Source organism: Falco rusticolus, chromosome 4, assembly GCF_015220075.1.
Source record: "Falco rusticolus isolate bFalRus1 chromosome 4, bFalRus1.pri, whole genome shotgun sequence".
In the NCBI taxonomy this organism is placed as follows: Eukaryota; Metazoa; Chordata; class Aves; order Falconiformes; family Falconidae; genus Falco; species Falco rusticolus.
The window spans coordinates 21,102,977-21,128,610 of NC_051190.1; the positions used below are offsets into that span (position 1 = coordinate 21,102,977).

General features: G+C 39.8%; 1 protein-coding gene across 4 annotated transcripts in view; it reads left to right on the plus strand.

Annotated features, from left to right (window-relative positions):
* Positions 1–25,244, plus strand: part of LOC119147583 (contactin-6-like) — a 149,197-nt gene extending 123,953 nt beyond the window's left edge. For 2 of the 4 annotated variants that reach the window (XM_037386805.1, XM_037386803.1), the window contains exons 13-23: positions 6,819–6,994; positions 7,336–7,453; positions 8,335–8,493; positions 8,598–8,747; positions 12,413–12,483; positions 15,192–15,426; positions 15,982–16,097; positions 17,732–17,918; positions 21,419–21,531; positions 23,279–23,447; positions 24,144–25,243. In XM_037386805.1, coding sequence (XP_037242702.1) covers positions 6,819–6,994; positions 7,336–7,453; positions 8,335–8,493; positions 8,598–8,747; positions 12,413–12,483; positions 15,192–15,426; positions 15,982–16,097; positions 17,732–17,918; positions 21,419–21,531; positions 23,279–23,447; positions 24,144–24,247 — 1,598 coding nt within the window. In that variant the 3' untranslated portion in view covers positions 24,248–25,243. Of the gene's footprint in view, positions 1–6,818; positions 6,995–7,335; positions 7,454–8,334; positions 8,494–8,597; positions 8,748–12,412; positions 12,484–15,191; positions 15,427–15,958; positions 16,098–17,731; positions 17,919–21,418; positions 21,532–23,278; positions 23,448–24,143 lie in introns of those variants that run through there. The other 2 variants (XM_037386804.1, XR_005104083.1) reach the window with 2 other exon arrangements.
* The last annotated feature ends 390 nt before the right edge of the window (positions 25,245–25,634 follow it).

Genomic DNA, 25,634 nt, shown 5'->3' on the forward strand with positions numbered 1-25,634 from the left:
GATTTACATCACATCTGAGACTGCAGAAGAGACTTCAAAGCTGGGGTGCCAGAAAGAAATAAGATGTTATGAAATTATCAGATGGGTTTATTTTCTTCAGCGTGGGGCAGATACATGTTGCATACGTTGCATTCCTGCAGAATCTGAAGCCACTCACTCCTGTGCTTTCCAGCTGCTGTGTGCTACTCTGGTAGATAACTCCAACACAGATCAGAGCCAAGCAAAACCTCTTCTTTGGCCATTCACAGGACTTTTGAAACTGAATATGTATAATGGCCATCTCCCACAGCTCTCACCCTAATTGCTGCATTAATAATAAAACAAGGCATCTGTTAGGGTGTCTTCTGTGCTTTCATACTAGTTTGTTTTCCTGGATGTTAACACTAAGACACTTCATTTCAGAGGACACCCCTTTGTCTGAAAACATATGATTTTTTTTGCTGTCTTCTTACATTACATTTTGGTTTAATTAAACTATTTCAGCCATTAACTACAGGTTAATACAACTAAACAGATGTCTTTCTGAAGGGAGAGCATCCCCCTTTCACATTACCATTGTTTTCTTCTCCATTATGCATACGAGATAAAATTTTAATATTCTCCGTAAAAAGAATGTGACTTGCCTCTTTGACAATCATCGCTATGAACTTGTCTCATCAGGATCATTATAAGAAGCCAAATCGTACATCCTCTAAGACAAAATGACTGATGGGATGTGATGAGATGTGCCATAGTGCAACTACCTAGTTATGCATGATGTTTCCCAAACTTTGTATAGATGTCAGCAAGGACTGGCCTGTCTGCATAACACTTCCAGCTCCAGTGCTTTCTCCTTCTGTTTTGTCTTTTTCCCCTCCTTGTTTTTGATGAAGGCACCAAGTGCAGGTAATAGTCTGCCTGTCCCATTTTGTAGCCCTTGCATATGAAACAAATAACCTTTAGGACTGGAAAGCCATGTTGCCATCTTCTGTCCTTTCCCCTTCTCTGTCTTCACTGCAAGCCATCACCAGGGGGGACACCGAGTTTTCCCCAGGCTGCTGCTTTCTTTGCTTTCAGTTTTTATCCAGCTGTGGTAGGCTTGTACAAAACCATGGCTGGGAGAAGTGGGAGACACAGTATTCAAAGCCCTTGACCGAGAAGTACTTGACCCTGGTGTCCTGTACACTGGACAAGTGCTGACCCGTGAAACTCCAACCATTAGCACAAAAAGTGGACAGCCCCTGGGTCATGTGCCAGTTGCCCAGCAAGGTGTGTTGTCACAGAAGAGGATCTTTTGTGCAAGATCATACTTGGGTGACAGTCCTTACTTGCTGAAAGCTTAAGTCGCAGCAGGCACAGCCAGTGTTTGGGCACCTGGCTCTGTTTAGCTTCTCCTCTTGGTCTAGGCAATGTGTTGTTGCTGTGTTGCTTTTGGATGGGGGCTCTCACTGAAAACCCTGGCAACTTCAACACCTAATACAGCTTTTCAGACCACCTTGGCGAGGCCAGAAGTTTTGTTCGTAGATGTGATGCGTTAGTTGGAGGTGTATAAATAGCTTTCCTAACAGCCATCCTGTGGTTATCAGTTTAAACATCCAGAAAATCATGTTATCAGCTAGGAGACACATCATATCAAATCATCACATCTGCTGTAATTCTCTTTTCCTCCAGAGCTGCAGCTTTGTCTGCACTGGGGCTGAGCTCCTGGTGTAACCACACACCGTGGCTCTGGTCCCAGTCCAGTGATGCTCTGCAGAGGGGTTCCTGCCCTGCAATAGTTTCCACCCTTCTTTGAAACACAATTAAATATGTTGTGGAACATATTAAAGTATATGATGTCCAAAGCAATCTTTTGCTTCAAGTTTTGCTGTGCTGTCTCCATTAGTAAAAGGAATTTGTACAAATTTACTGCTCAGGTGGACTAGTCCAGAGCTGGAGGTCATGAAAAGAGATACTGTTTGTACAGATATTCCTATGAGCAGCATATGAAATGAGTATGCTCTGAGCTTTGATCAGTGACAGAAGAAAAAGGAAAACGGAGGCAAACTTAGTATGTATTTCTTTTCTTTGCTTCCACATGATATATTCAATACAGACTTTTTTATAGAAGTATTCGTATTTGTTGATTTTAAATGAGAAAAATTGAGTTTATAAGTGGAACTTCTGAGGTTACAGTAAGCGTATTAATCAGTTTTGCAAAACAGCTAACAACAATAACGTCTGCAGTTACAAGAAGAGGAGCACATTATTAAATGTAAATTTTAACTCTTTTTTTTCTTAATATTCTTGTTTTCAATGACTTCAGAATGGTTACTGTAGCCTGCACGCATGACCTCTTACCTAACCTACTGCATCTGGCAAAAATCTTTTGCATACTCATATTCTGAAAGAGCAATTAGCATTGATGCAGGGCAACATGTAATCTGAGACGATGTTTCAGCACAGCTAGCAATGAATAAACCAAGAAGTTTAGGGTTTAGGGATCTCTGACTTCATTAAGGTTATATACCGTTTCGCATATCACATATATACATCCTAATGGAGCAATATGGGAAAATCACATTAAAATATGAAAAAAAATGTTTTGTTTGGCATTTATGAAGTTTATTAAAACACTGAGTAACAACATGGTATAAAAATGATCTTGTTTGCAGGGAACATTTGTTTTTGTTTCCCCTCTGGAGAAGTTTTGGCTGTTCAATTATAGGCCTCATTGCTTCAGCATTATTTTCAACTGAAATGTCAGAACTTGGAAAAGCATATCTAATGTGCAAATTAAGTTTATTGCTGCTCATTGAGTTGTTTATTTTTTGTGTGAGAAGTCTTTATTATACCTCCAGCACTCACAACATCTTATCTATTTTCTCTTCTGGAATGGGATTTGCCATATAATGCATGTCTGCAGTTGCTAAGCAAGATAGATAGATAACGTAGAAGCAAGAGCTTTTAAGAAGCTTTTAAAAGGATTCGAGGTGGAAGTCTTAAAGACACCCCATAAAAGAAGCAGAAAATATCACACAAGTGAACTGCTCTGCATCAGCAGCACCGCTGGATATCAGCAGGCTAGAACAAGAAGTACAAGAGGATGGCAGTACCACAATAAAATGGATTTTTTGCGAACGCTACTAAAGAAACACACCTGACACGCAAACCCAGCGTAATCCACAGAAGAACAGTTTTCAGTGTTTATTTGGTGGAGGCAAAGAGGTTCATGCCAGTAAGAAAGTAGACGACTTATAATACTAACAGCATATAGCTTTGAGATTTTTTGTGTTATAAGAGGAAAACTTTATGTTCTGATACTCCAAAATACCGGTTCACTAGAGGGTTCCATAGAATGCATTTTTTTCCAAATATCTATCTTTTCCCTACAGAGGCATTCCATAGGTTTTAACAGACAAATGATTATGGAATTTTGATTCCTTCTAATAACATTCTATAACAGGATTGCAGATGTCTTATTTCTGATCTTTTTGAATGTGTGATCAAATAATGACATGAGGAATTACATGACAGACCTAATGAGGCAACTGTCATATTATTGGAACCTTCTGATGAAGAAAAGTTTCAAAAAATGTCCAGCCAGTTTCATTAAAACCAGCTGGAGCTAATGGCTCCTGTACAACAGATGACTGGCTTTGATGGAGGTGTAAAGATTTTACAAAAAATGGGACATCATTTTCTGTTTGTGTTCTGTGGATTTTAGAATGCAATGATTGAATCTGTTCACAAATTCTATGCAATCCTGTTTGTATCTTTCTTGCTTAGTCTTACTTTGACCTTTCCATAGAAATAAATTGATTTTATTTATAGTATTCTACTTATTTATAGAATACTGTAATTGTACATAGTGCATTGTAGAAGAGTCAAAATGCACTGATCCTGGTGACTAACCATCCAATATGGAGAAACAGGAGTTATAAAATGAGGTGGCATTAAGTCTTGTGGCAGTAGAGATGATGTGGGTCTTGTGAAGGGTAGATATTTTAAACTGAAATTTGAAGGACAAGAAGTACTTGACACATGGAAAATTCCGTAGTGGCGCAGTTTTATAAATGCTGAATCAACTAAAGCAGAAAAGGTGAATTTCACCCCTGGTATAAGTGCTTTGATTTGGAGTTTTAGCAGAATACCCAATTCCATGGGTAGCTTCAGACTATCGTCAAAGCAGTGAAAAATAAATACATCCAAGTTCTATTTAAGGGAAACAGATTAAATGCAAGCAGGAGTTCATACCTGGCAGCAAGGAGCTTATCCCAGACTTCGGGGTCCATCTGAGAGGGCTGGGAAGCTGAACCCTGTAGCCACTGTTTGCTCATACCCAGATATTGAGCTTACCAGTGGAAGGTGTGGGAAATATGCTTTTGCCCATCTAAGTGGTTGACGTTGTAAACGAGCCTTGTCAGGGCCAGCCCTCTTCATTCCCAGCGGCAATTACTCTGTACAGAAGACATGAGCTGCAGAGGTGACCCTTGAAGGGATTTCAGAGGGGCCAGTTAGCCACCTCCTGGTTCTCCCAGCTCCACCACACAGGTCAGACCCAGAGGCTACATGAGGTGGGCCACAGCCCAGGCTGACTTACCAGACCATTCAATACCCTCTTGTAAATCAGGTGCAACTTTTTGCACCATTTATGAGAGAATATGTGTGGAGACATCTCTCCTGCACAGGTAAAGACAGAGCAGACAAAACCCAAGTGGAGTCAGGGAGAAAGTATGTATAAACATTGAGAGCAATGTAGAATTTCCCCTTTGAGGTTGACCACGGTGTTCAGGGGAAGTCTTTACTTCTTCGATGCCGTATCTTGTTGGCTTTAAAAGCTCGGTTTATAGGTTTAAGGAAGGAGTGACAGGATGACTTTGGAGGAAGAGATGAGGAGTTTGGAGGACTGTGTCAGGCCAGAAGATCATGCCTCTCCACCTGCTAGTGGCTAAGAGAAGTTCAGCTATCACAAAAGCAACTTTAAAATTTTTAACATAGACCAGGGTATTATTTTTTTTTCTTCTTTTAACATATACAGCATTATTGGGAGTAATAGAATTTCTCTCCTCCAGGTGTTACTCATGCAGTTCTATTTCAGCTGTGAGAAGTACAGAAGGAAAAGCAAGAAAAGAAAACTTTGTGGAGGTTCTCTAGTTCCCAGATACTTTTCAGAATTATTCTATAAAAGTTACCTGTACTTCACAATGGAATTACTTCATTAGAGATTTATGGAGCCAAGTTCTTTGCCAGCATGTGCTGAAATCAGTGGAGTTGTGCCAACAAAGAATATGGCCCTTGAATCATCTGGAATTTATTGCATCTGACACACTGCTTCCAGTGAGAGGAAGAGATTTCTCTAACCTAATGATTGAGTATCTTTAAGACAGTCATCTGAGGCCTTCACATTTTTACAGTCCTTGACTTCACACAAACTGATGGAGCTGCCACAGTGATAGTTTTACATGGCTGTGAAGAGCAATTGGAGTATGCAGAGAAATCTGAGCAAGCGTGTTCCAAGTCTGAGCTCTAACTCACAATGAGAACCTCTGACACTCTCTTAATGATACCAGAAAAAAAACCACCTTATTTGTCTGTAAAAGTAAAAACAAGACAAGTTCTTTCTTTGTTTTCCCCTGAAACTGTTACTTGATGCCTGCGGCTGTGATGCTTTACAGATGAAACCAGTGAGATCCAGTTTTATTTTAAAAGGTTAGCAGAAAATGCAACGTTCTGCCTTGTTTCTACTTGACCACTGCCGTAACAGTCACTCATCCAATGCAGCTCAGGCACTGGGAAGAAGCCCTTCAAGCTTCAGCCCATATTGCCTGTCTGTACCTACATATTAAATCAGTTACTGCAGTGGTGGGGACAGTCTGAATGGGAATGGGTTTGAAGGTCAGAGGTTGGATGCCCTGTCATGCACCAGCCCTTTGGAACCAAGGCCTTGGTAAAACCAAAATTCTGAATTTTCAAATATATTTCTAAGACATAGAGTTAAGCCAGAATGAACACTGAACTAATACAGCTTGTGCAAATTTTCTTCTCCTCTCACATTATTTTCAGAACGTATTAATACTGTTGAATTGGTTCTACTCTCATTTATACATGCACCTCTAAATTCTCACCATTTTGTAACACTGATGCACAAAAGCTTTATTCAAGGGAATTGCTTACAACAAAGCGGTTGTTATCTCTCATCTATCTGCCAGTCATATCAACAGGAGTGAAGCCATATAAACTTATTTTTTTCCCCTTCAGCGAGGAGCTCCTACTTTCCTTAATAAGAACTGAAAGTTTGTTTCTCAGTGTAAGAGGTTAAAAAAGATTACATAAATAGTTTTTCTCTCTGTGAAGGTATCTTCTTTGAAGCTGTAACGTGAGCAACGCTGTGCAGTAAACTACCACTACCATTTATATAGATTAGGGATCTCATTGTATAAAGTAAGTGGAGATGAACAGCAGTTTTGCTTTTGTTGCAGTTTCCTTTAAGGAGAGATTTTCAAGTCTGAAGAACCGTGGGCATATTTTTAAGTCTTAATAATGAAGTCTGCACTTTTTGAGCTGAAATCATATCTATTGACTATGGGCTTTACAAAGTAACATATGACTAATTCAGCATGTTGCCTCTGCGTCTGCTTGCTCTCAGAGGCACACAGCATGCTCATTGTGTTGATATTGCAAAAGTAATAAGTTATACATAGGTAAGAGTGTTCTGAAATCATTATTAGAGATAATTTTCTTTATTATGGGACATTTGGACCAATTTAAAATCATTGCACAAATGGTACAAAACTCATTCAAGATCTACTATTTTTATAAGCATTTTAATAAAAAGGAATTTATTTTTGTCTCCACAGAAAGAACTGTAATTACGATTCCACCTTCTAATATGGATGTAACAGTTGGAGAAAGCATAGTTCTTCCATGCCAGGTGTCTCATGACCCATCCATTGATGTGGTGTTCACATGGTCGTTCAATGGCAATAGGATTGATTTTAATAGTGGAATACATCATTTTGAAAGAATTGGAAGAGTAAGTTTCTTAAACTCCTTAGTGCTTAATGAAAACTATTTGCCACAGTCTTTAGATGACACAAATATTTATCATAATTCTACCATCGCTATTTATATGCATGGCAAATCACTGTTTCTTTACAAGGGTTGCAGCCATTTGTTTTTCTTTCTTAAATTTCATAAAGGCGCTTGAGTTATTTGTGAAGCCCTAATAAAAATGTCCACATGAAAGAAACTGATGATAGCTATGAATATTTTAATTTAAAAGCTGAATTTTTTATTAATATTGAGCAATTTATAAAAATGTCCAGTATGGAAAGCAGGTTGTGAGTGATTAGTTTACTCTTTTTGTATCTCCAGGAATCTATTGGGGATTTGATGATAAGAAATATTCAGCTACATCATTCTGGGAAATATGTGTGCATGGTACAGACGACTTTAGACAGTCAGTCTGCAACAGCAGATATAATTGTAAGAGGTATGTCTGTTAAATGTAGACATGTATATCTTCTGGAGGAGTTAGGAGTTCTTAACATCAGCTGTTGTTTAAATGATTCCTAGGACAGCAGTTCAGCATTTCGCTAGGTAAATGCTGTATATCTTGTACCCTTGACTCCAAAATTCCATTGAGGTGGTGGCCAGCATGATGCTAACATGCAGCTAACCCAGGGAGATCCGTGCGATTCTGCCATGGCCTCTTTGAAAGGTAAACTTTCCTGGCCACCCAGGTCAATATGGCAAGTCATAGGGAAGTCCTTTCCTTTCAGCACACTGCTGTACTTGCCTCTTGCTGGGCATCTCTGGGTCACTCTGCAGGCTGGAAAAAAAAAAAACACCAGACCGAGTTCCTTTCCACAAGTTGAGGTTAATATGAAAAACGAGTTTCTGTGGTCAGCTATTGCATCTTTTTTACTGTCAGCAGCAAGAGAAATGCTGTGATGGGAGCAGATCCTTTGAACCCTAGCAGAAATCAGCAATCTGTATAGTGTACCATCTTGTATTCTTTCTAAACCTCAGTTTTGATTAAATTCAGTAGGAATTCTGAAAATGTCAGATGGTTCAACAAAAGACACATCGGGTAAATTTTTGTCAGCCAAAAAAAAATAATAAATCATTCCTTTGTTTGTAGTTTTCATATAAGTAACATAAAAACATTCAATTTCCTGACTCAAAACCTCTCATTAATTAGAAAAATGTAACACAGACATGAAGCCATCGTTTAGAGATTGTGCTGCTTTTGTGAAACTGCAGCTTCACTAATAATTCCACTGACTTGAGAAAGTAAGAGTTGCTTGACCCATTCCAGCAGCGAATCTTCTCTTCCTAATACCTTCGTCTTAAAAATGCTAATCATATTAGGCCCCCCAGGTCCACCAGAAGATGTTAAAGTTGAACATATTTCTAGCACTACTGCTGTCTTATCCTGGAAGTCTGGAATAGATAATAATAGTCCAGTCCAGATCTACAGTGTTCAGACGAGGACTCCTTTCTCAGTTGGATGGCAGGCAGTTTCAACAGGTGAGCAATTTGAGAGTTGCTTTGTATTTTTTGCATGTACCATTGATTTGCATCTGCCATTAATTATTTCTAAAATACATTTCACATGTTTATTTTGCCTTCAGTTCCTGAAGTAGTTAATGGCAGGACTCACAAGGCAACCGTCATTGACTTAAGCCCTTGGGTTGAATATGAGTTTCGTGTGGTTGCCAGCAATAGCGTTGGAACTGGGGAGCCAAGCAGACCATCAGCTCTACTAAAAACTAAAGCAGCAGGTAAGCCCCTTAGTTTCTCTCAGGTTTTTTGCACACAGACACATTGCCAGCTCCCGGGTGTGAGAGTGGCACTGCAGCAGAACCACTCACTCCTACAGGGTTACGTTCACATCTGTCTAGCATTTTAGTCTGTGGCTGCTATGGCTTCATGACAGCACACCTACGCTAATGATGCAAGGGATGCTTGGACATGACTGAGGGACTGCACGCTTTGCTCTCTTGTTTGGAGATCACTTGAGCTAGCAACAAAAGCTGGAGCTGGCCCATGCTCCCTTCCTTTGATATGTCCCAAAATATATCTAGTCCACATGCCTGAACACAAACTTTCATTCAAGCGGTTGGGGAGTTGGATTTGTTTTCTTCCAATTACAACTGCGTTTAGACCCTGCTCAGGGACTTGCATAGAAAATTATAAAGCCAGCTCTCTGGCACAGCCTAGCACAAGCATGTAATGCCTTTGCTGCAGAGGGTGTTTGATATCTGAGCATCAGTAGGGACAGGATATTGGCTTTAACTGGAGGAAATAAATTACAGCATCCAAAGCCCAGTGAAACTAATAGCTTCCACTGACTCCAGGGCAGGATCCTTACTATCTGTCTGTCTAACCTTTACACATTTATCTTCTGGGGCTTGGAACCTCATAGGAAGAAGGCTCATTCTTGGATGACCGACACTGTCAGTCCTTTGACCTACTCAGTTTGGTGCAATTTATTTGAAGTCCAAACCTTTGGTTTGTTTTATGTTTCTCCCGGCCCCCTGCTTATCAACTCTCTCCCACCTATAAAATCAGTATTTATAGGATGGAAAGCAATAAAATGGAAGCAGCTTTTACAGTCCACTTTCTCTTTTCTGTTTATCTCATTTGCCAAGCTCTGAAGCCTGGCAAGCTGCATTTCAAGACAGAACTCAAAATACAGTATTGTACATTATACAGCAGAAAATACATAACGTCCTTAGAAACGTGGATCCACTGGTTTCTCAGGATACCTACAATATTGGTTCCAAGGCAGAATTACTTCAAAATGTATTAAATCAGTTGATTTAAATTTAACAAGTTCTTTTTCCTGTTGTTGAAACAAAAACTTACATTGAGTATTGATGCCAGAAAAAAACTGTTTGATCATTAGAACACCAATTTTGGTAGATTTTGTTGTCTTTCCAGGTGCTGTGAGACATTAAAAGAGTTCTAGCAGCAGTCAGGACTGCCTGGCCAGTGTGGCAGTAAAGCAGACTGCAGGCTGCTCCCAAGGAAAGGGAAGAGCCTGAGAGCCTCCAGCCTGGAAAGATGCACTGATCCTGCATGACCTTAGGTGTCTGGGGGATGCATGCCTGAGTGGTGCATGGCCCCTTCCTCCAGCAGGAGAACCGAAGGAAGCTTTCACATGCAAGGAGTAAGGAGCAATGTGAAAAGGGAAGGCTAAAGAAAAGCTGGAGACAGGGAGAGGCCAGACTTTCTAAATTTCCCAGCAGAGTATCACAGATACATGTTCTCCATTACACAATTGATCATGAAGTCAAAATTAGTCTGGGGAAGTTCTTTCTTGCTGTTGCCACCATGGGGCTTTGTGAAAAGTGTGATATTCAAACCCACGTATACAGTCAGTAAAAGCTTTCATTTTTAGAAGTGGTTTTTCATTATTTGAGGAATTCACAAGACTAGGGCTAGAAAGAGAAAGAAACAATAAAATTAATATTATTTATCATGGCAATAGCACAACAAACATTATTTCCTTACAGTGTAGCACTGTCTGAAGCTTAACAGAAGGAACAGAAAGATTTGTTTCAGGTTTTAGTTGCTTAACCCCTTCACTGCTGTAAATCATTCTGTCTGAAAATATTGCTGTGCAGTGGGAGAAGTAACAGCTTGTCTTAATTTTTTTTCATCAGAATAGGAAACTGAAAACAGTATGACAGTGTGAACAGCAAAAGCTGGCCACAAAAGGGTGAATTTGAACTTCGCTGTTATAATAGCTATATTGCCAGCTGTAATCTGAGCATTAGTACATTTGTGGATGCAAATGAGCCACTGTTCATGAAGTGGAGCTGAGAATTAATTGAGCCTCTGTTGGTGCACTCAGCTGTAAATTTTCATCTGTTTCTCAACTATGACCCAGTTGAGGCTCTGCTGAGCAGTAGTACAATGTTTTTTTCCCCATGCAAATGTATTAAGTACTGAACACTTTTAACACATGAACTAATTGAGCATCAGCTGGTTCATAAAACACTGAAACCCTAGGCTTGAAAGTCTGTTTTGTCATTTTTTCCTTTATTGCAATTCTTTTCAGTCTTCGATTATTTGCCGCTGATGTGCACAAAGACATTGATTGTGAGTGACAAAATTGAGTATCTATGCTAAACTCTCTGAAAGGGCCCAGTCCGTTTGCACTTGCACTCACTTTTATGACTGCAAAACAAAATCATCGTGAAATGTCTACATTTCTGGAGAGGATGAAATCAGATAAAGATTTATGTGTGAGATGGAGTCTAGAAGTCATAGTGGATTGACATAAATTTCTGTGAACTTGAAGGACTATTGCCTTTATTGCCACTCCTGCAGCTGGGCCAGCGCTGGGTGGAAGAATGGGGAAGGACAGGCACACATGGCAAAAGTTGCCAAAATCTCTGAAAAAGCTTCTGAGATGTAATTGGCTCACCTGTTTCTGATCCTGTCTTCAGCCCTATCTTGACACATCCAGTTTTCAGACAGGGAGAGCTGAATGAATGGAACAACAAAAACAATCTTGAAATTTCCAAAAACAGTACCAAGGGTCTGGAGATGACAAACAGTACAAATGCCCTTTAATAGGGGGTTCCTGTATCAGTAGGTTTCAGGGCTGTCATCTTCTTAATACTCTTCCAGCAGCTGGAAAGGAAGGCGATCCCATCCTTGCAAGTAGATCTGTAGTGAACTCTACAGTAAGAACAAGGTTGGTCTGTCTAAATTCCATCCATTAGATCACAATCCAGTTCCTCAAAACTGTCAATATTTGAAGGTTAATGGGGTGGGCATGTTTATTGAAATGCAAGAAATGCTATTTCCTTTGCCTCTGCAACAAGAGTGTTTGAGTGATGAGAAGCCCCTTTAGCCTGGAACACTAGCCCGCAGCTTGACCTTGACCCTGTACCTATGGTGCCGTACCCCTGGGGCACTGCTGGGGAAATCAAACTGTAATCAATGCACTTTTGGACACTTGCAGACTTGGAAGAAGGAGAAAAGCAAATTACAAGTTTTGAATTTCCTAAGAAAAGCATACAGCCAATTAAAAAAATTAATATATTGCTCCAACAACATGTTTACCGAACAAATGCATAATTAGTAAATCAGTAGTGTTGCAGCTACAGTCTGAATGGAACATCATTTTGCCAATTAGTTGATGAGGCATAATAATGTCAGATACTTGATGCTACTAGCTTCTTTAATTAATTTTTTGAACCAGGGTACTCATGTATCAAATACATCTGTGGCTTCAGCCTTATAAACTTGAAAATGTGTAAATGTAATTTCAGTTCATTTAAAATGTACAGTTACATGATATAGTCCCTGTTCTGCGTGTTGAAAGGCAGAGTAGCTGCATACGTGCTAGGAAAAGCTCTGACCGGCCAGTTGACAAGACCCCGGCAGTAGCGGTGGGTAGTTGCAAGCACCAACGTCTTTTCTTCTCCAGTTCCTGTCGTGACACCAACGAACATCAGTGGAGGAGGAGGAAGCCGTTCCGAGCTGGTCATCACGTGGGAGGTAATTGTTAGCTCAATTAACCTAAGCTGTCTGATGGGGGAGAGTCCATGGGTGAAATCACAGCCCTGCTGAAATCCAAAGGCTTTTGGTCGCTGGCTTTGGCTGAGCCTGGATTTCATCCTGCATCTGGAGACAAAAAAGCCTGTAAGAGATACAGCAAGTTTTCTATGTTATAGTGAACAATTTATAAAAATAAACAGTTTAAGAGGCATGTTATAAAGATGTTTAGAAGTCTGTATAACCCTCTTATCTCCATTGTACAGGAGGTGCTTAACACACTAATCTGCTTGGCCATTTTCTGCATTAACATTTTTCATACTTTTGTTTACATGTTTTTCATTCTGGAACACTGTGCTGACAAGACATATCCTATTATGCGTTAAAGGAGATGAGCCCTTTAATTCTTCAGCACTCCAGCGAGAGGAAAGAATATAAGTTTTCAGAAGAGCTAATACCATAGTACGCGTTGCAACGGGTGAGCACAGGGCGTTTCAGAGTAGAAAGTAAGCGTTGTGGGAAGAAGCCCTCCTCCAGCCACCCAGCAGCATCCCCACGGGCATCGTGATGAAGACACGCATCCTCTTGCAAAGCCCGTGCAGCGGTGGGGCAGGCACTCGGTCAGGACTCTAGCCTCTATGGGAGAGCTCCCCAGAACAGCTCCCAGCCTCTGGTTTTTTTATTGCCACTGAAACATAGATGCGAAGTTGATGTGATTCACCGAATTAAATCTCTCCCCTGGCTTTGTGGGTATCTAACTGAAGTAGGAGCTACTCCATGCCATCAGCAGCACGCAGCCTGGAGGGCAGGGGCCAGGTGGCCTTGCCATGTATCTGACTGTCAGGTGTGACTTCTCAGAGGCTGCACAAGATGCCCTCTGTTTCGTCCCTAACTTGAAACAGGGCCTCTATAAACATTGTGCTCCCTTTGTACATGATGGAAAATTTCTCTTAATGAAAGAAAAAAAAAAAAAAGGCTTCTAGTTTAGCTTAAGCAAGAAAAGCAGTCTTCTCTCTTCCTTGACTTCATTCTTTTTCCAAAGAAATAACCAAGCTCATTTATACAGTTTGAAGGAAAGGAAAAAGAATGAAATTAAACTAAAAATTATGTTCTTCATCAGCTGAGCGAGCTACCTTTGTTCTGTATGCTAAAAAACTGCCATTTAACCAGCCTTTCGGGGGAGGAAGGGAAGTGATAGGAAAATAATTAGGTAAAAAAACCCCACCTCACTACATAAATAATACTGCCAATGCTTTCCCCTCTTCATGCTGCAAACTGAGTGAAATTTCACTTTTACTGAACTAAATTTTCTTCAATGTGCATCTTTTGCTCTTTTGTTTTGTTTCCTCCTCTACTGACCTACTCTTTGGGAGCAGAAGAACATGAAAATTGAAAGCAACCTGAGAGATCTCAATCAAATTATCCTGTTGGACTCCATAGCGTGTCCTGAAAAATAGGAAAAGTACTAATTATGCCAAGCTAACAACAGTGAACATTACTCTCCAGCTTTCTGTGATGTACTCACTAAACATCTTGATTACATCTGAGGTCACAGAAGCCTCAAAAACAAATTAAATGCTCTAGAAAGTAGCTTGGACCCTTATAAATCCCCGGTGCACCATCATCCCTCACACTTAACTCTCTCAGGACTAGCAAAGAGATAGAAGAGGGCATATAGGGGAATGTTTGCAAAACACATCAAGAAAGACACATTTGTTATATATGCCAGGCTAGGCTTATTATTAGAATTAGAAGGAATTCATGAAGAAAATAATAAGTGCCGTGAAGTCTTCTGATGTAATTCCTGTATTTTTTTCCCTCCCTTCTTCTCACACCAGTGCTCCCAGGAGTTCCTCTGCAGGAGAGGAGATTGGAGCCAGGAGTGATCCCAGGGACCGCAGTTCTGACCCTGTGTTCTCTCTCTTTTTGCACCATTTTCCATGTCTGCTTTTCTGCACACCTTAATTTTGACGCAGGCGTCTAAAATAAATGAAGTTTTTCTGAGAAACTCTTCTTTCCTCCATGTGCTACTTGTTTCATAAATGTTATCTTGCTTTGAGAAGCCAATGTAGAAGTATTTTTATCCCATGAAAACAAAAAAGTTCCTGCTGGAAACAGTGTTGATGTAATTGCCTGTTCAGTATGAGTCAGTAATACATGTCTTGACATGAGATTTTATTAATAGAAACATTTTGCCATGTTGACTTGCAATAACATTTCTGTTCTAAACAAACTTAAATAAGAATATGTTAATGCACTTGAGACTTTTACTTGTGCTTAAAATTATATGTAAGTATTGCACTTATATGCAGGCAGTTGTACAGCTGATGCACATGTCTGTGTTCCTGACTTTTTTTCCTTTTAAAAAGTCATTTATTTAAGATTAGCATTCCTATACCCCTTGGGGAAAAAACAAATCAGCTACAACTTGTAGTGAGTGAAATGCTCTTAATTTTTAAAACTTCATGCCTGAAAGAGAATAACTTCAATGGTGCTGATCAGATCTTTTGTTTCTAAATTGATTGCCTCAATAGATTTATTATTTTGATTTTTATTTCAATATTACATTGACTGATGGAGCAAACATTATTATCTTCTCTAAGGCACAGTCAACTAAATCAATACCACTAAAATATACTCAGAGAATGAAGATTCAATTAAAACAGTGTATACTTGCAAATGCTTATTGACTGACTGCCTTGTCACTACAGCCAGTTCCAGAAGAACTACAAAATGGGGAAGGTTTTGGCTACATCATTATGTTTCGTCCTCTTGGCTCGACAACCTGGACAAAAGCAGTGGTGGCTTCAGTGGAAGCAAGCAAATATGTTTACAGGAATGAAAGCATTACACCTCTCTCTCCTTTTGAAGTGAAAGTCGGTGTCTACAACAACGAAGGAGAAGGGACCCTGAGCTCCATATCCGTTGTCTACTCAGGAGAAGATGGTAATGCATGTTACTCTTACCAGTAATGGTTGTGTAGCATCAGTAGGTCCCAAATATGATCAGACAGGTCTCCATGGGGGTATTAAGGAGCCTGCTGACAGCTGGTCATTGAAGATTGACAGAAGGCACAAGACAGAAGATGGGAAATTGAAGTAAAAGAAAGCAAGGGGCAGGTTTTCAGAACTGCTTTAAGTAGACAGCATGTTTCAACTTATTTGTCCCCAAGCAGCTCTCAGTGAGAGGGCTGGGAAAATCAGGAGACATTCAAAAGTATAGTGCTCAGAGGGTCTAGCTCTTGGGACCACTCAGTGCAGTTGATCTCTGAAAATCTGTCCCAGATGATGGGCAGTGACCAATTTTGAAAACGTGTTTTGCTGATGCTCCACAATAAATGGGTAGTAAAGGCAGCGGTTCACACCACCAGGTTTCCTGAGCCTCTGCCTGCTGCTTCTCCCAGAATATCTTCCTCTTTTCTTGAATCTCCCTCAGTTCCTGACATAACACCCTTCTGCTAACACAAATGTTCCACCAGCTGTGTTTTCTCCCATCACCCAGAGCCGCGGAGAGCACCAGCAGGGGCTTCGGCACTGAGCGTTTCGGCGGCGGAGGTGGAGGTCTCCTGGCAGCCCATCACGTGGAACAGGCACACAGGCAGGGTGCTGGGATACGAGGTGAGACGGCTGCTGCTGGTGTCTGACGCCTTACACATGTCCTTTTCCTGGCCATGTTTGTGTTCTGGTTTTCCCCCCCTTGCTTCCAAGTCAACAGGCAATGGAACTCTTCACCTGACTCTCCTTAGCAACATTTCACCTGAGATAATCACAAGCTTTTACAGACCGGGGCTGTAGCTCTGTCCCAGACTTCTTGTAATCTGAATTAAAACCTCAAGATTAATCATTTGCAATGGCTACTATAAAACAACTCCTGCTTGATTCCACAAAACAGAGCTGATCCTCCCTCCTCTTACACAGCTCTAATGCTGCCTGAGCACGATGGGGTACTTGCTAGTGCGGGGACATGACCCATAGCATTGACTACACAAGAAACCAGGGTAAACGCACTTTTGTGCTATCTAAAATTTGTGTTGCGGTGTATTTGAAAGGCTTTTGGCTTCCTACCCCTCTTAGAATCATAGAATCATTTAGGTTGGAAAAGTGTTTCACATAATCGAGTCCAACCACTAACCCAGCGCTGCCAAGGCCACCGCTAACCCATGTCCCCAACTGTCACATCTACACATACTTTAAACGCCCCTGGGGATGGTGACCCCACCACCTTCCTGGGCAGCCTGTTCTAGTGCTTCGCCACTAGGTGAAGAAATTTTTCCTAATATCCAATCTGAACCTCCCCTGGTGCTGCTTGAGGCTCCTTGTAGTGAGCACCTGTTCAGCTACTAATAACTGACAGGTTTTTGCCCTGTGCACTGGAGTGCATTGCTGGTGTCCCGGCACAATTCCAGGGCCAGATCCAGGGCCGGGCATTTCTGGGTCCAAGCAGGGGGAGCAGCGAGGATGATGGATGGTGCCAGACCCCGGGGGCACTCCGCCAGCTGTGCTGCTGCCAAGCTCCAGCACCTGACGGGAGCAGAAAACCAGTGTCAGCTACATCTGACATCTGCAGGACAGACTAGGGTTGCCTCCAGCAGAGTGGGGGCCGAACAGATTTTTGTAACAAAATTGGGTACTTCAAAGTAACCTCAGATATTCTTGCTAGGCATTTTACTAGTGAAACAACTGTCTGGTGGGGTTTTTTTAATGTAGATAAGATAAACCAAGACTAAAGCAAGTCAGAAATACTTCAAATCCTGTCCTGTCATTACAAATCTATAAATGAAGGTAATATGGAGTCACGTACGTACACAAACCTTCCTAAAGCAATTACTCACTGGAAAAAGCCCCCAGATCTAAATAGCTGTTACTGAATCAAAAGTAGAGGCAGGATACAAAATAATTAAAAAAACTCTTAGATGACTGAGGTAAATGGTTTTTTGTAACTTTTAAAGTTTTCTTCATATGAGTTCAAACCATAAAACCAAACAAACTTTTAAAATTTCTCACTTTATCAAAGGTTTCCTTTTGGACATCTATAAAGTTAAAGATTTAATTTACTTCCTTACTTAGTATTCAGTCGCTGAAATTTTATTTCTTCTCTATAAATATTCATGCTTTGTTTTATTTCCTGCTAGTTTTGAATACAAAAAGTCTTGTATTCCTTGAAATCTTCATTGTCGGCATGTCTGCTTCCCCGCCAAATCTGTAATTGATGGAAAACAATAAATTGCCTGTTCTTCGTTCTCACTTTTCAGGTTTTATATTGGACTGATGATCCCAAGGAAAGCACGGCTGGTAAAGTCAGAGTCAATGGGAATGTAACAGCCAAAAATATCACAGGACTAAAAGCTAACACAGTGTATTTTGCAACAGTTCGAGCTTATAACACTGCAGGGACAGGGCCCTCCAGCACCCCAGTAAATGTCACCACTAAAAAATCACGTGAGTATTCAATTTCGTACAACAAATGTTGCAAACTCCCAAGTGTGATAGTGACATTTCAGCTTACCGTGACCCATCTCAGCTAAATGTTGCAGTATCAAAGAAAACAGGATCCCAAATTTCTTTGTAAATTATGCAACAAACTCTGTGACCAAGCAACTTCTCTATCTCCTCCCTGACAATATTTCTGTGGTCACCAGCAAGTTTACTCAGACCCCTCTGGTATTTAAGACATTAATACAATATTTAGCTTTGGGTCTGTCTTCATGGAAGCCAAAATTCCTATCAACTTAAATCGGGTTATTTCATTTACCCTGTTCTATTGATATGCTAAAGTAATTTTGCACACCTACAAAATTAGATAACACCAGTGTTCGTGTTCCTGCACTGTAGGAACCGTGAGGAAGGATTGCCTTTCTCATTGCAACAGCATGCCACTTACTTTCAGGAGTCTTCGAAGGAGACTTCAAAAGAGATGCAGAGTCAATAGAGGAAAAATGTTCTGCTGGTCAAACAATAGATTTTGATGTGGTGATATGGGTTTGGTTTTTTCCAGAAAACTGTTGAATGCTCTAAATACAGTGCTTTTATGAGACCTCTAAGCTGTGCACTAGAGAGGTTAATATATGGGATACATTCATATAAATACTATTTAGACATAATTTTTTTTTGAGTTTTCTGCCATTGTAGAAGTAAAATCATATGCTGTTCTATTTGTGAGAAGTAACTTCATGAAACCAGTGCTTTCATGGGGCCATCCTGCAAGGTAGCAAAGCAGCACTGAGCACCATCCTGCAGGGTTGAACCCATTAAGTAAATGTTCACTAAAAGCAAAATAGTCACAGAGCAGGAAATCTTGGATCTACTATGTACCAGAGTGCCCAAAATTCATTACTGTTTAAGCATTCAATATTTTTAATACATTCCCTTGGACTGTGTTTTCCAGTAAACAGTTGATCAGCCCTTTTGCACAAGGGAAATTTTTTTCCTGTTTTTCACCAGTTTTCCTCTTGTCTGTGTGCTGCCTCATGCTATTCTCAAAGTACAAGACAGGAACCAACTTGTAAAATGAGTTAAAGATAAAACTTAGAATTTAATGTAAATAACATAAACCAAAATAAAGGCAAATAAGGTATTTCTTAAGGACTCAAACATGACCTTTCTCACAGGCAATTTCTTACTGGAACATAGACTCATCTCTGGAAATGATTCTCTGTATTTGTACCTGCATTTGTATGAAAGACAAGTTAAAGACATGGCAGTCAAAGTGCCAAGACATATAAGGAATAAATTTGCTTTTGTTTTACATTGACTTCATCTTCTGTCAAATTCAGGATTGTACTAATGGTTCATTTAAAAATTAAAGTCAAAATAACCCCTTTAATATTTAAAAACATGTATTAAATTTTTAAGCTCTAGTCTCTGAAAGATGGAAGCACTTTCAATATGGGTAGAGGTAATAGGTCAAGAGAATATAAACAATCTGCATCTGCAGCAGGAGTGTTAGCTTCAAGGTAATGTCTCTGTCTTCCCACTCATCGTCCAGGATTCCTACGATGTTCTCTGTGTGCCTTTATTGTAGAGAGTAAGCAAAACTAAAATGGTCCTTCTGCCAAGTAGGTGCAATTCTGATTGAAACATACTTGCCTAAGATCAATTTAAGGTCTAAGTTGATATCCTGGTTTAAGCTTAAAGTACTAAGGAAAGTGGAAATTATGTCCTTCCTCCATGAACATACTGGTCCATTAGGAGCTGTTGTGATGCTCAGCTCTTCTGCTTCTTTACTTATATGTCAGGCATTTCAGAAATTTCTTTGCATTTTCTTTACAAACGTATACATCAGCAGAGACAGATCTTAGAAATGCTTTGCAAGGATAAAGCTCAACTCAGTACAGCAACAATGCCAAGTGTTACCTAAAACGTGAAAGTAACATCATTAATTTAATGAACTTAAACATATACTTGGACCATACTGTTCTTGACAATGTTGGTTACAAGAAATTAGTTGAGGAAATGATCTGCTAATCTTAGATCTGAAGAACTGTTTGCAGTATTTTTGCTTGTGGACATTACTATGGATTTCGGGGAGTGCTATGTTACCCCCTATTCTGGTCACTGGGTGTATAGCAAAAACAGACTTGTTTTGAAAATCATCCTCTGGTGGTTTTTCAGCCCACAGACTATGAATTAAGATGGGTTTAAGTGCAGTGCTAAAAAGCTTCGATGAAGACAGTATTCACCCATTTCTGAGTGCTTCCAAGGCTTTTCAGAGTACACAGTCAATGTAGTATTTGGCATCCTTTGCCTCTTGTGAGTTTTTTGTTACCAAATTCCTTATATAAAATATTTGCTGAAAGCAGCAAAGAGATTTCAAACAACATTTAAGTAAATTTGCAGGTTTATGTATGTGAATGTATATAAATGCCTTAAAAAAAAATACCGTTTTCCAGCACTGACAGTGTGGCTTATGGAAGGACATCTGCTTATATTCACCTGGGTGGTCCACTAGCACCTTCTTTCCCTACCAGTGGGATGGATTAGGCTTCTCCACAATCATGGAGCAGATAGATGTGAAACAACAGGCACCATCAATTTATTCTGTGTCCACGGGAAATGAAAGCAATTGTGGAGTATTACCAAATCAACAGTATCTTCCAAGTTACACACATTAATTATCAATATATAGGAAATCTAGGGAGAAAACAAGGACATCAAAGGTTAAGAATTTAAAAGTCAGGTTGGAATACTCACAATATGTTCCTCCAAATCTCTCCTCCTTTTTCTTAATTCTGTTCAAGTCCTTATTTCTTCTAACACCCCCAGTGCCGCCCTCCCCGGCAGGGCCTAGGAGGATGCACCATGGTCAGGAGATAATGTGGTGTTCCAAATCTGAGATACAGTTCAAAGGCACAGTTTCAACTTCACATGTTCACACAGGATTCGATTTCAGTCACTTGTAGGCAAATTTTCAAAGTCCTCTCACTTAGGCGTTAAAAAGCCTTTGAAAAGCTACTCTCAGCCTATTGTGCTGAGAATTTATAAAATCCTACAATGTTTCACGATGGATCACATGGAGACTTTAATGTGTAGTTCTTTGTAACCTGTCCTCATGGCTGATGAAAATCTTGTCTTTTGTATTTTGCTCCTAGTTTTAGCTTTTTCTGAAATCCATACAGCAAAACATTCTCTAGTACATTAAAATAGAGATAGGAACAACATAGTACTTAAACAAAATCTATGAAATACAACTTGAACTGTCAGATACTGTCAGGCTTTTCCTAATTTCAAAAATTAACTCTCACAGTAAGTGGTTTTGTACTGTGAATAGATCTTTAGTCTAACTGATATGAGAGCAACGATGGACTGAAAAAATGTTTTTTCTCTTAGATTTGAATCACCCATGCATTTGCTACTTCCCTGTCAGCAGCTCATTCAATTACACTATGCAAATTAATATTCAGTTGTGTCTTGTGATTACCATCATCTTTGGTTTTTTAAAGCACCGAGTCAACCCCCAGCAAACATCGCTTGGAAGCTGACAAATTCCAAAATCTGCTTGAACTGGGAACATGTTAAAACAATGGAGAATGAATCAGAGGTGCTAGGCTACAAAGTAAGTAATTTCTTTCTCTCATTAATAAGACATGTTGTTTATAATAGAGGTACAAACAGTGACATTGAAAGGTGACTGTTTGGTACCTGGAAAACAGTAACTTCTGTGGAGTTATTGGGGACGGTTGGCTGACATCTGTACAAATGGAAAAAGAGCTGTGTTCGTTCAGAGTAGGACCTCTGAACAGGGACAGAGATTTTCCATCCCCAGTGCTGGATCTGTCTTGTTCCCTTTTCCTTGTAATCTTACTCATCTGAGATTCTTGCACTCGCATCTTTTTGAGGAAGGAGTTTCATATATAAGTAGAGAACAGTCTCTTAAGCATTGAAGGTAGGCATAAACACATTTAAAAGTTGTAATTCTCTGGCGGTTCTTAAATGTACCTCTGAAAAGAGCTAGGAAGATATGTAAAGATCAATGTGAATGAAATCAAAAGCACTCCCATAAATTTATTTTTAAAGGAAATAAAAATTTATTTTAAAGTTTGTTTTTGATGGCTCTGACCCCAAAAGACTTATGGAAAGACTTTTTTAGTCCTGAAGAACTACAAAAATGGAGGTGGAGAGTGCTTACATGAGGAAAGGGTCTCGGTATCAAGGACCTCATGCTCCTAGCCATTTTAGTGTCTGCACAGAATTATTTATGTCTAGGGAGGAAAAGGGGACACACATACACACACACACCCCTTGTAATATTTCTTGAGATCATATTGTTTTACACCCTAGTGAGTGATTTACACCCCAGTGAGTGTGTTTGAGTAGCTCCACACACTGGGGAAAAATGCTAAAACTGGACTATTAAGCTTTCTTCCTTTGTGTCTAACCCGCCTGCTCCTAGGCTACACTTACTACATTTTGATGTGCAAAGAGTGCTTGAAGTACTTGCTGCAATATTTATTGAATGATTCCTGTTTAGCCTTCTGCTTTGCTCCTCAGTTGTCCTTCTTATCATAAATGTCAAAAGATTGTCAAGAGGAAGGAGTCAAACACTGATGTTGATGTGCTACTAAGGAAGAAAGGCTTCTTAGAGGAAAAAAAGCTGTTGGCAGTCTGTAGAATCCCTGTCTAGCCTCCCCAAGCTGCGCTGCACCTTGGCCCAGTGATTCATTAGCAAAAGACTTAAGTGCCAGCAGGTGCTGGATCTGTCATGTTTAGTTGTAGGAATGTACTTCCTCAGTGGAAACCCAGATGCTACTACCCAAATTTCTGTCCTTTCTTGACATCTTTAAAGACACACTGCTATGCAGTGTCCCAGGTTTTCATTAGCAGGCAGTAGTTTTGCTCAGAACCCAATGTGAATATTTCTATTTGAGTTTAAATGCTCACCACAACCAGGCAAAATTTAAAAAAAGCCCAAACTAAAACCTCAGTTCCTGCAGTGTCAGATGAATTCTGAATATAAAAGGTGTTACAGATTGAAGTCTCTTTTAAAGGTGTGTCTACCTTCCATATTCACAGAAGAGCATAAACATATTGGATAAGGTTTTCATAACCCTGCTTTCAAGATGAGCCTCAGCTTGTCACACAGAGGCTCTCCTGAAAGCTGGAGTGAATGCCCACTGGGGTCTCCATTACAAAATCTGCAGAATGTATTTCAGTGTTTTGAATTAAGTTTAATACGCTGCAGGATGCTGATAGTGCTCTCAGAAGTTTGGGACATGACAGAAGAAACTCTCAGCCAAAAAAAAATATTCCATTAAAACTAAAAAAATTAAATTACTCTTGTTTTCTCATCCCTTTTTACTTAGATTTTGTATAGGCAAAACAGACATAGCAAAACACATATACTGGAGACAAACAACACTTCAGCTGAACTTCTGGTACCATTTGAAGAAGATTATCTCATAGAAATAAGAACAGTCAGTGACGGTGGGGATGGCAGCAGCAGTGAGGAAATTAGGATTCCAAAAATATCAAGTACGTGAGATGTTATTTTTTTCTCTGAATGTTACTGTGTAATAAGAAATCTGTGTGTCTCAAGAAGTACAATAGATTAACTGACTTTCCATTACAGTAGGTGGCCTCCCTCCCATTGCTTTGTAAGGCTGGGTACATGTAGATTAGTCTCTGGTAATCTCAGATTCATTAGCAGAGAAAGTATTTTGTGCAGCACTTGGATGTGACCTTATTTTTAGTGTAGGTCTCCCTCTGCCCTGGCCTGTAATGCCTGGGGAAGGACAGAGAAAGAAGCTTTCTCAGTGGAGTCAAAGCTGCAGCTCTCGCATGTAACATGGCTCTTCATCTGCTGAGATGATGCTGCCGAGAGGGAGAACCTCAGCCCTGCACTGTGGCTGCGGTGGGGTCGCCCAGGGTCCAGCCTCTGCTCTCATAAGTGACTTACTGTTTCTGCAAAATGGAGCACAGTTTTGCAAGGAATGAGCCAAAACCCTCCTAAAAGCGGATATGTGCAGGGAGGGTGGGAAGCTGATTCGAAACCGTACTCCATGGAATGGCTGCTACATTTTTAAAATAAATAAACAGAAATAATATTTGTGGATAACGTTTAACTTTGAAAACAAAACATAGACTACTGTTATGTTAGAATGCATAGAAAAATTTTTTTTCTACACAAATTTACTTTTGTCAGAAAATTTTGTGCTTATATTTTTACAGGTTTAAGCTCTGGAGCAATAAAATTGTCCCCAAGGGTAAACCATATACTGACATCTGGGATCCTGCTATTGAGTTCTGTTCTTACATACTCTTTTCCTCGGTGATTAAAGCAGTGCTCAGCCATGGACTTTTAAAAATAAACCACGTGTAGATTTTATCTTCATCATGAACAACATTCCTGATAAAGAAAAACAGTGGGGATGGGGGAGATAGAAGTGATCTATTATTAATAAAACGTTAGGTATCAATATTACGTTAATTTTTAAAAATAGCCATTGAAATTAATGGATAAATATATATGCATTAATTAAAGGGAGTGATGAAAAACATAACTTGAGTTTGTAAGGAGAGTGGTCTCAAATTCTTTACAAGCCGTAGTTCTTACTGAAACTCCAGTGTAATGGTATGTCAAGCATGAAAGACCTGTGCCGAGCTGATACGACTGAGAGAAGAGATTTGCAATTGCTTGTGATGTGGATACCGTTTATCTCACGTTCTTCAATGTAACCTGTAAGAAAGCCCCACTTTCAATTAAATAAAAGCTATTTGTTTACTTTTTGCACTTGTTTGTATTGCAGGGGGTGTCGTACAATGCATTATATGAAGTATGCTGTACTGTTTTCTTCAGAAAATGGAAACTTAAATAAAAGGAATCATATGTAACAACCCAAAGCCCATTGAATTCAATAGAAGGACTTTCAATGGCATCAGCAAGCCTTGAACCAGAACTGAACAAGACAATACCTTTTATGAGGTACCTTACATATTCTCAAATACATTTTAAAGGACTTTTTCATGCAAAGACTATTCTCATCAACAAAACTAGCAGAGATGCTGAATACCTTTTTCGAGGAGATTGAAATATATCAGTCTTCAAGTGGGTTCCGTTGCTCTCTCACCTGATACGGTTATTCTGTGTTATAGCTTGGAAGTGTAGATTCATCTTTTGGCTGGGTAAGAGGGTAAATGAGAAGAACATTGATTTTCATCATCTTGAAATATAAATAAAAGCATCTAATTAAGCCCTTCAACCTATTGAGTTATTAGAATGACAATCACAGGAGTGAGCACAGCTTTCAAGTCAGCTCAAAATGTGAAGTCACGCTCATGTCAGCTTTAACAACATCCAATAAAAGGTAATTTTTTGTCTCATCTAATTACTGGGGCACATTTTCTTCCTTCCCACTTTACTCTGAAGTATATTTTCTTTTCACTGCTGTCAAATACATGTTATGTCATCTTTGTAACCATTTACAACTGCAAGTAAATCAAATGTTCCATAGTATTTTTTAAAAGGAAAAGGTTCAGATGGGGGTGATGGTGTCTAAGCACACAGATGAGCAAAAGGATAGAGGTTCATCTGTGCACGGTAATCCTGCAAACAGCATAATAAACATGTTTCTTATCCGTGGGTATGGGAGGCCGAATTGGCAGCAAGAGTCTAAAATGTGAAATCTTATAGGAAGCTACCAAAACTTTGGTAACTGAGAC